Source organism: Euprymna scolopes, chromosome 29 (genome assembly GCF_053919585.1).
Source record: "Euprymna scolopes isolate OS-2025 chromosome 29, ASM5391958v1, whole genome shotgun sequence".
NCBI lineage: Eukaryota > Metazoa > Mollusca > Cephalopoda > Sepiida > Sepiolidae > Euprymna > Euprymna scolopes.
In genome coordinates this window covers 15785586-15797194 of record NC_136510.1, presented here as the reverse complement: position 1 = coordinate 15797194, position 11609 = coordinate 15785586, and the positions used below count along the sequence as shown (strand labels likewise).

The window sequence follows — 11609 nt, the reverse complement described above, 5'->3', positions numbered from 1 at the left end:
CGGATGGGAGAACAACCAGTTGCCATATTTGTTTAGGGTGCATTTAAATTCAAGGGTGGACAACTCAATTCGATTAACGAGATTTATCTTCTTCTTTATAAGTAAGAGATCATCAATGGCTGCTGAAAATACTAATATTAGGAAAATAAAACAAATATTTTACTTGTTTGAAATTTATCACAAATATATTTTAGAGTTAGACTGAAATATATTTTTGATAAATTTCAAACAAGAATATTTGTTTTATTTTCCTAATATTACGTTGTGATTTGGTTTCAAGCGCACTTAATGCGTATCTTATTTTATTCAAATTAAAACAACGTTCCTACTGAACTCTCATCCTTGACGTTATTCTCGCGTTACCTATGCACAGTTCAAACATTTCAAAATACAACCGCCAGATACAACGCGAGGCTCTATACAAACAGACTTCTTTCTCCAACTTTACAACATGGCAAGGAAGAAGAAAAGGGGAAAAAAAGAAACAAAACAACACACTGAAGATGGAGTATACCTCTGAAATATACTTGTGATAAATTTCAAACAAGTAAAATATTTATTTTATTTTCCTAATATTACGTTGTGATTTGGCTTTCAAGCGCACTTAATGCGTATTTTATTTTAAAGAATTTTATAACATTGGCAAAACGGTGCTTTCATGACCAGGTCAAATCGCACGCACACACACACACACACACACACACACACACACACACACACACACACACACACACACACACACACACACACACACACACACACACACACATTAGAGAGATAGAGAGAAAGGTTTTGAGAAAAATAGGTGTTTTCCGATTATTTTACGCTCTTTGTGTATACCAATCTTTTTTAATTAGTAGCTCTATGATTGTTAATTATAATAACTAGAATATTAAAGAAGCAACACTTATGCTATATTTCAAAATCTAATGTTTTATTCATCTTACCAAGCATTATTTCAAAATAAAAAATTTATGTACATTTTTTACAGATCTGCTTCGTTCACAGGGGGAAAAAAATCAATATTTGCATGTCAACATTGAATAATTCGTTACGTAGACTTGTCAGAAAAAAACAAAACAAAACAAAAAAGTTCTTAAAAATAAAAATACTAAACTATGTAATGTGAAAAATGAAGCAGAGAAACACTTACATCGCATGGTTACTGATGGTCCCCATCTTTGTTATATAGGAAACCGTTATCTATATCAGTATTGCCGTATCGATAGAAATTGTATAATATTCCTTTTTGGTCATAAGTTACAAAAAGTTTATATTAATAGAATTTGAAACTGATATTTATTATGTATTGTAATACAATAAAATATTAATTATCTCAGAAAGAGAAAATGACCAGACAATAAGTGTCACGCCGGCGAAATTGAAAAAAAACTTGTCCAGAGCATTTTAAATCTTTTAATAATCAACTGTGAACTCCCCGAGATGCAAAATAGAAACGTTTAGAAAATATGAGCGAAAAGGTTTACTCAGAGAATAGGCAACTGAACTCTAGAATGCTTACAAATGTATAATCGACCAATATATATATATATATATATATATATATATATATATATATATATATATATGTAGAAATATATTTTACTTATAATATATATCAATCCTTATTTAAGAAGTTCAATTTAATTACAGAGCAATATAGAAAATAAATGACAAAAAGTTATATTCCAAAATTCGTGATGTTGATCATCTTATAATTTATTCCTTTAATTCAGTTGACTTATAAAATTCGTGACTATCTGTTTCGTAGCGCAAAATCAATCACTTAATTATTATATCAATCAGTGAATCTATTATGCCCTTAATTCATCAGAAAAATAGCAACAATCAATAGCCCTGGACCCTATATTTCACATCGTTCAGGTGGTGCAGATTATTGGGTCACATGTGTGTGGAAGATGGTGGTCAAAGTCAACCGAATTAAAGGAATAAATTATAAGATGATCAACATCACGAATTTTGGAATATAACTTTTTGTCATTTATTCTGTATATCTATAATATAAAGCTGTACGTCTGTGTGTGTGTGTGTGTGTGTGTGTATGTGTGTGTGTGTGTGGTCACGAATAGGCTCCTATATGGTTGACTATTTTAAAAAACTGATTACATATAATGATAGAAGATGTATCGAGACACCGTAATGGGTATGTTTAATTTGGCAGAACGGTGGTTCATAAAAATTGTGTGGTCTGTGTTCGCGCTTGGCCCCTAAGTATGGAAATAAAAATTTAAAAATTAAAAAAAAAAAAAAACGTTTATAAGTGTTTTTGATATAGATGTACATAAGAATACTTTGATAAGTATGTTTTAACTTAAATAGGGATGGTATAATAAAATTGTGCGGTCTGCGTTCGCGCCTGGCCTCCATAGAATAGAAATAGGCACAAACTTTAATAAAGACTTTTCATATCTATCTGCGTAAGTATACTTTGATAATTATGTTTCAGTTTGAAGAAATATGGTATAATAAAATTATGGGGTGTTCGTTCGCGCCTGATCTCCATAGAATGGAAATATGTCACAAAGTTTAACAAGGTTTTTTAATATAGATCCACAGAATATTATGATAAGTGTTTCAGTGTGAACAGGTATGGTATAATAAATTATGGGGTTTATCTATTTTATTTTGACTTTCATCATATTTTGCTTTGGTTTTGATACCCCCAAATTCGAAGCTATCTCTTTACAACCGTTCCTTTTCATAACCTATCATACTTTCATAAATCAGAGTCCATTTTCTGTAGGCCAGTCAACGACGGGTACTTTTGCTAGTGTATATATATATATATATATATATATATATATATATACACACACACACATATATATATATAGTAATTTTATCTTATTTAATATATATTAATTTTATGTGAGTAAATGAAGTAGTTATATATATATATATATATATATATATATATTAGACTCAATAAAATATATATATATATATATATATATATATATATATTAGACTCAATAAAAATATAATCAAGAGCCAAAGCTAAATTCTATAATGAAACTTATAACCTGTGGTTTTGTGTCCCTTAGTCTTATGTTGTAAATGAACAACTTTTAACAAAGGAACACATTTGTGAATGTTTCATTTTTTGTGATATTTTTCAAGAAAAATTATTTTTTTAATCGTTTTCGGAATCGGAATCGGAAATTCGGTTCACAGTTTCCCGATTCCAATACCCCAAATCGATGCCGATTTCGATTAATCGCCCCAACACTAATATATCTATATCTATAAATTAGTAGCGTTCGGGTGTGTCTGTTTGTACAACTCTCCTACAGCCCACACCACTGGACCGATCGTGATCAAACCTGGCATGATGATGGTTCCCCACCCAGGGATGGTGCACACCATTTGCCAAGATTAAGGCCAAAGGTCAAGTCATAGCCTATGTATATATATTTTCCTACGGCTCACACTACTGGACCAATCATAACCAAACCTGACATGATGATGGTCCGCCACCTAAAGATAGTGCACACTATTTTCCAAGATGAAGGTCAAAGGTCAAGATGATAGCCTATGTACATATACTTTCCTACAGCCCACACCGCTGGACTGATCATGACCAAACTTTACATAATGATGATCTCCGACCTAGGGATGTTATACACATCAAAATCAAGGTTAAAGGTTAAGGTTATACTTGGTGCGGCTCTTCATAGACTAACCCACTGGCGATGGTGCACACAAAGTTGGGGTATTAAGTGTCTGTCTATGAGTGGTTAAATGTTTGTATTTGTTCTTTAGCCATGTGGAGAGCGACGTCAATTTTTGTAAACTTTTAGAATTGCTCGTTCATCTGAGAATTAGTTCCATTCTGGAATATGAGAATATCCAGTCTCAACTAATTAGAAAGGGGGGTACCTTGATAGGGAGCCGTTATTATTTAATATACGGAAAATCGGAAAGAATATGTTATGTCTATGTTTGTCTTAGTCGCATAATACAGTAAACAGGTTAGAACGTTCGAGAAAGCCCGTATATAAACATTAACGCGCCAAAATTTAAACAGTCTACACAGTAATGTCGCCGTATGTAATATCGATCGAAGGACGTTTAAAGACTACCACGTTCAGACAGCCGTTCTACAATATATATATATATATATATATATATATATATATATATATATATATATATATATATATATATATATATATACAGGGTGAACAGAAAGTCCTTGGACCAATTCAAAAGTGGTTTATTAATAGAAAATTACAAAAATATAAATTAAACATGAATGAAAATTATAAGTTAGGAAACCAAGAATAAATTCAAATTATTTATTTTCAATGTGATGTCCCTTCCTTTCGATTAGACGTTCAATTCTCTGTCTGAAGTTACCAACCGAGGCACGCAGCGTTTCCTGAGGTATTTTAGCCCATTCACTCAGAAGAGATGTCTTCAAAGCATCAACACTTGGATGAGCAACAGAACAGACCTTTGCCTCCAACAAAGACCACACCGAAAAATCTATGGGATTCAAATCAGGCGATGCAGGAGGCCACATCTCCTTACTCCAGAATCTTGGAAAATGACGTTGGCACCAGTCCTGAGTTTTTTCTGCAGGTGTGGGATGGTGCTCCATCTTGTTGGAAGGTGAAAGGCTGATCTTTGAAGTGTTTCTACATCTCTTCAAATGCTGGAACCAAAATATCGTTAATGTAGCGATCTGTATTGATCTTAACCCCCCTGCTCCACGAAAATCAGAGGCGACTTCCAAGATTTGGAGACTGCAGCCCACACCATGAGAGAAGACGGCTTTTTTCGGCGGAAAACTATTCTCACGGAGTCATCAATGTCTGCTGAAGATTTTGCGTAAACTCTGTCGTTCTGATTGTTAACAGTCGCTTTAATTGTGAAGAGTTTTTCATCAGAAAAAACGATCTCTCGCTCTGCCGTGCCAACCTTCAGTTCTCCAAGAAGAAGCTTTGCTCTTTCAAGTCTCTTGTGCTTTTGGGCAGTTGTGAGGTACTGTCTCTTTCTCATCTTGTAGGGGGACAACTAGAGATTGTTTTTTACGATGGTTCTCATTGAGGTCACGCTCACATTCATGTCTTTAACCATTTGTCTTGCAGATCCCTTCAGGTTCCTCCTTACCCTCTCTCGGACAGCTTTAATCACCTTTGTTCGAGCAGTGCGAGGTCTTCCACTCCTAGGACGGTCTTCAGATGTACCAAGTTCCTTAAATCTGTTCATAACATGGTACACGGTGGATTTAGCCACTTTCAAGAGCTTAATAATCTCTGAGTTTGTCCTTCCCGCGCAATGAAGCTGAATTATGACCTCTCATTTGCTCATTTTTCTGAAAGTTTAAACAAAATTATTTTAATATTTTTGTTGAAAATAATTAGATCAATAGTTAGACTAAATACTTACTTTATTCGAAAAGAGAAAAAGTGATTTTAACAATATTTCATTTTAAAACTAAAAATGGTCCAAGGACTTTCTGTTCACCCTGTATATATGTTTGAGATGTTCAAAAGTAGAGACTAATGAATACAAAGACGGTTGTTAGATAGTGCTCGATAACAAGACCAAAATATTTTTTATTATTTATTCGAGGGTAAACAGTTACATTTTATCGCTACAAACAGCCATTGATTGACACAGATGGCTGTTTGTAGCGACCAAATGTAACTGTTTACTCTCGAATAAATAATAATAATAATAATAATAATAATAATAATAATAACATATATATATATATATATATATATATATATATATATATATATATATATATACTACACACACATACACACTAGCAAGCCGCCCGGCTTTTCTCGGTTGTAAAATGCGCTTAAATATATTATTATTTATTATTATAAGGCAAATTTTGTAGCGATTATTATATTGTACTCAATATATATAGTAATGATTTCCAAAGTTAAAAAATAACTTCGGTGGCATCTGCTGGAATCAAAACCAAAACATTCAGCACCCCAGCCTTCGTCGTTATTTAGCGATTCAACCTTCGCTGTTACTGTCTGGACTATCGTCAGATGAATAATTAAAAAAAAAAAAAAAATGGCTAAAAATGAAGTGACTTCAAGTTAAAAATGTATATGTACGCATGCTCAGAATTTAGTCGAATGTCAACTGTTTTGTTTTAAATTTTGACCTTTAGCGGCTAAAAAGTAAACCGAAAGTTTAAAGCTTCAAATTTCTACTATTATTTTTTGTTATTATATAAATTTCTACTAATATTTTTACTATTATATAAAAGTCACTTTGTGTGAGTTCCTTCCTTATGTGTTCCGAAACGGCTGAGCCTATCTTTTGAAAATTTCGCACATAGGTAATTTATATGTTTGACAGTGTTCTTAGATATGTTTGGTACAGAAATTCCTTCAATAGTATCGAAAATCGAAAAAAATCCGATCCTAAAATAGTTTTTCTTTCTTATAGATAAAAAATAATTTTTACAGGGAATATTTTAGGTTTCACCTGCAAAGGAAATAATAAAATCTAAAAAAAAAAAAATTATTTACATTTGGAAATATAGCTCAGTGGTAAAGCATTCAACTACGTATCGAATGATCCCCTGTTCAAGCGCGAGTATACCTCACCATTTTATTTTTATTTTTTCTTATTAATGAATTCAATTTACAATAAAAGAGGTACCATTTAAAATCACCGCAGATCATTTCTTCGTTTGCACATTTTAAAAATTAACATTAATCAGAAGCGAATTTCCATGCACTTCATCGTCAAGACCAAATATCAGTTGACATGATATTGTAAACAAACACAAACGGAATTTGATGAACTACATTATCATTATTACTTTTTGATTTTTTGATTATTTTGCGAATTAGTTCACCGGGCAAATTATTCCTCTATATATGTTATAGTCAGTCTAGGATTGATTCTATAATGATGCATACGCAATCTGCAAAAATTAAAGTATCAAGTTTAAGCGTATTTTACGACCGGGCAACGCCATCTAGTCTATCTATCTATCTTCTATAAATTCGTTTTTCTTTTGTGTGTATTGATATCCATATTAAAATCCCTTTCTCTATTTATTTAAAAAGAAAATATAATTTTGTTATGTATGGGGCGTGGAATTACATTCATCTTCAAAAGATCTAGCTAATTTGCATATTCTTTTAAACATTCATTTTAATTAATTCCCTATTAGCTTTTTCAGTTTTCTTATGGGATGATCATCTTTAGTTAACTATTATGTGTAATTATATTCATGAAGATATTCTACATGATTTATACTTGCATAATAGTTGCGTAAAATGTTTATAGTAAACACAAAACTGTTCCCATATATATTTATGTATACGTATATATTTTTGTTTAACAAATTCTGCCTACCAAACTCCTCCTAGAGTTTTTGGTCTACAGGCATGAAACGTCATATATAAGGTATTTGAATCCACGCAAAACTTTATATTTGAGTTTTACCCCAGAAAAATCGGTGCAAAAGTGTGAAAATTAAAAAAAAAATGAAATTTGCCAGGTGAAGGTCGAACGCCGCCATTACAAACGCATAACGTAGTAGCTATTGGTTCATGTTTTAATTTTTAGCCCTGCAGTAAATATGTCTTCATGGTCCAGTCATTGGCGGCTGAGGCAAAAATAAGTCATAAGCTGCAGGGTTTGGTTTCGATTCTCGGTGGTGGCGCACGAATCTTTATTTTCTTAACTTTTTAAATCATTACTATATAATCGATAATATAAATCTCAGCTGTTTGTTTAAATGTATATGTATATGTGTGTATGTTTGTCTGCCTAAAACTTTCAACAGGCGACGGATTTTCATGAGATTGGTAACGTTGTGAAGCCGACCTTTCGGACGACACATACGGAAAAATTGGCTAAAAACATTAATCATTTCACCCTCAACTGGGCGCTTTTTCGCCGATGTTTTCGAAAGCCATCCTCTATTTTCGATTGACTAGCCTTAATTTAAACCTACAAAACTTCTGATTTGGCGGTGGGCGAACAGCAAAGACGTCACGTTTTTTTCATGTTCTTTTCCTCCTTCGCAGTACGGGTTCAAGCTTGCCTGCCTGCTTACAACCAGTTCTTTTTTTGTTTTTTGTTTTTTTTTGTTTTTTTTGCTCACCACACACATCCAAACACCCGTGCAACGCCGGGCACCCAGGCTAGTACTCTATATATCAGGTTTTAAGTCTGTAGACCAAATATTAAGAGAAGAGTATGGTAGAGACGTTTTTACATAGACAACATGATATATATATATATATATATATATATATATATATATATATATATATATATATATATATAAGTCAACGTGTCTGTGTATCTGTCTGTCTGTGTGTCTGTGTGTGTACATTTCCCTACGCAATAACTCTGTCAATTTTAACTCTACAGACTCGAAATTTGATATACATAGTACTGAGATTTGGGAAAATCGATGCGATGGGTTTTCGGCAAGAAATTTGGCGATTAAGCGGTCAAAGTTCAACGATTTGACATTTGAGAACTCTACCAAACTCCTCTGACAATTTTGGGTCTAAACACTTGAAAGTTTAGATATAGGTTACTTGGACATGAATCTAACTTAATAACTTGATTTGCACCCAAAACAATAAATGTTAAGTGGTCATAATAGGGGTCAAAGTTTAAAAAATTTGACCTCTGCGGTCTCTACCAAATTACTCAGAAAATTTCTGGTCTAGACATTTTAAATTTGACATAAAGGGTATTTAGAGATAGGGCAGGCTTTTTAATCGGTTTGGGTCGAAAATTTGATCTATCAATATATAAATGTATGTATGTATGTTTGCATGTCTGCCTACAACTTTGACAGAGGAAACGGATTTTCAGAAGACTAGTATCGTTTTGAAGGTTGACCTTTCAGACGACAAATACCGAAAAATTGGCTAAGAACATTAATTTCTTCACTCGCAACTGAGCACTTTTCTACAGGGAGGGGTCGCTTTTTTTCGCCGATATTTTCGAAAGTCCCTCTTTTCGATTGTCTAGCCTTAATTTAAACCACGTCACTTCCGGTTTGACGGTGGTCGTAACAGCAAAGACGTCAGGTTTTTTTCACCGATCTTTTCCTCATTTTGCTCAACATACACCTCCAAATACCCGGGCAACGCCGGGATATATATATATATATATATATATATATATATATATATATATATATATATATATATATATATATATATATAAAGCTGTACGTCTGTGTGTGTTTGGTCACGAATAGGCTCCTATATGGTTGACTATTATAGAAAACTGATCGCATATAATGATAGATGTATCGAGACACAGGAATGGGTATGTTTGATCTGGCATAATGACGATTCATTAAAATTGTGTGGTCTGCGTACGCGCCTGGTCCACAAAGTATGGAAATAAAAAATTTAAAAATTAAAAAAAAAACGTTTACAAGTGTTCTTGATATAGATGTACATAATAATACTTTAATAAGTATGTTTTAACTTAAATAGGGATGGTATAATAAAATTGTGGGGTCTGCGTTCGCGCCTGACCGCCATAGAATGGAAATAGGCACAAACTTTAATAAAGACTTTTCCTATCTATCTGTGTATGTATACTTTGATATTATGTTTCAGTTTGAAGAAATATGGTATAATAAAATTATGGGGTGTTCGTTCGCGCCTGACCTCCATAGAATGGAAATATGTCACAAAGTTTAACAAGGTTTTTTAATATAGATCCACAGAATATTGTGATAAGTGTTTCAGTGTGAACAGGTATGGTATAATAAATTATGGGGTTTATCTATTTTATTTTGACTTTCATTATATTTTGCTTTGGTTTTGATACCACCAAATTAGAAGCTATCTCTTTACACCCGTTCCTTTTCATAACCTATCATACTTTCATAAATCAGAGTCCATTTTCTGTAGGCTGTTTTTTGAACGCAATCAACGACGGATACTTTTGCTAGTAGTTTCCTATTTTAAAATTCATACAATTTATTTTAAGAAATTTTTTTTATTGTTGGTTAGATCCTTCTAAACCAAGGACACTTTTAATTTTGTTCCTATCCAGAGTGCCCATTTTGGAGAGCTGGATTTCCCCCACTTTTAAAAACCGAGGTTGTGTCTAAGTCTGAACAGTACCTCATCTTAGGACGTATTTCGCTCGTAAACAGATAGAGGAGCTTCTTGTGTTTCCTTGAAACGGCAGGTATCGATGAATGATCAAAGTAAGCTACAGCGTCCTTTGAAATAAAACATATGCTCTTAAACACGTAACTGAACTCACCGGACACTTCTATACAAAAAAAAAAACCCAAAAAAACAAACAAGCAAAAATATTACCTAACCCCCTCCTCCTCCTCCTCCTCCTTCTTCTTCTTCTTCTTCTTCTTCTTCTTCTTCTTCTTCTTCTCTCTCTCTCTCTCTCTCTCTCTCTCTCTCTCTCTCTCCCTCCCTCTCTCTGTTTGCTTAACGAATGTTTGACTTTAGTATATTTTCGTCTGAACTGCTGAGTTTCTCGTGACTAATGGATGACTTCTTACTAAAGCAAACGTTGTACGAACGCATTCGTTGCGTTTGTTTAAACAAAAGTTACTTTTTTCTTTTCTTTTCTATACGATATATATATATATCATTAGGCTGCGTATACTTACCAAGGTAAGCTTCCGAGCTTAGCTGGAATCGGTCATGGTTGTCATTCATCGTTTTCATGGAGAAGAAAAAGGAGAAGAAATCATACGCCAAGAAAATGAAATTGACAACGGTTTGTTATTGCTGCTGCTGCTTCTATATGCAGTGCGTTACTAAGGGAAACGAAGAGGAAGAAAGGGGGGGGGGGGTAAATCCTTCCAGTCAATATAGACGTACGATACGATTACCTGACTGGCGTTCGGGCTCATATCACAATTCCCTTGAAATGACGGTGACTAACGATACGGACTGACGATCTGGGTGTTCCAAGTTCGACTCCAGTTCGTTCCACAGAAATCACTTTCACTTAAGATGTTAGAAACCTTCTCGTTGTCCCTCTTGCCGATGTCTTTCTAGAAAAATTTGTGACTAGAAAAATAGCGGGGGAACCAATGCCAACAATAGAATGTTTATATCTGTGTGATGACGATGATGATGATAATCAGATGTCCTATTTGTTTGTCTCCCTACAAGAGCAAAGTTAGACATGTGGTCATTTTTGTATGTGAGGGATACCCAGCTCCCCAAAATGGGATACTCTGGATAGGACAAAAATTAAAAATTGTCCCAGTCTGGAAGAATTTTCCTTCCCTGACCGAGGACAAAACAGATAGGTAATACACTTTAATCCCAGTTCAAAGTCCAAGGAGTATGCGATTCGGTCATAGAAGGCGATCCGCCAAGTTATTACTACCCCTCCCCCGCTTTGGGAGAGGGGGCTGATTTAATGTCGGTCCCCTGAGGCGCCCCAACCGGGAATGTCGACGAGATCAACCACAGAAACTTTTTCACCGACCCAGAGTCCCCTCTTTGAGGAGAGAGAAGCGAATGCCTTGCTATAAACCGATTTCATATTACATGGAGGACACAAGTAAATGAGGTAAAGATAACTCTGCCCGAATCATCATCATCATCATCATCATCATCATCATCATC

At 34.0% G+C, this 11609-nt stretch overlaps 1 protein-coding gene across 2 annotated transcripts in view; it reads right to left on the bottom strand.

The window, feature by feature from the left end:
• Positions 1-10774, bottom strand: part of LOC145252503 (centriolar satellite-associated tubulin polyglutamylase complex regulator 1-like) — a 90379-nt gene extending 79605 nt beyond the window's left edge. Inside the window, exon 1 of one of the 2 annotated variants that reach the window (XM_080112008.1) lies at positions 10637-10774. In XM_080112008.1, the coding sequence (XP_079968134.1) occupies positions 10637-10694 (58 nt within the window). In that variant the 5' untranslated portion in view covers positions 10695-10774. The remainder of the gene's footprint in view (positions 1-10636) is intronic. The other variant, XM_080112007.1, reaches the window with a different exon arrangement.
• Between the last annotated feature and the right edge of the window lie 835 nt (positions 10775-11609).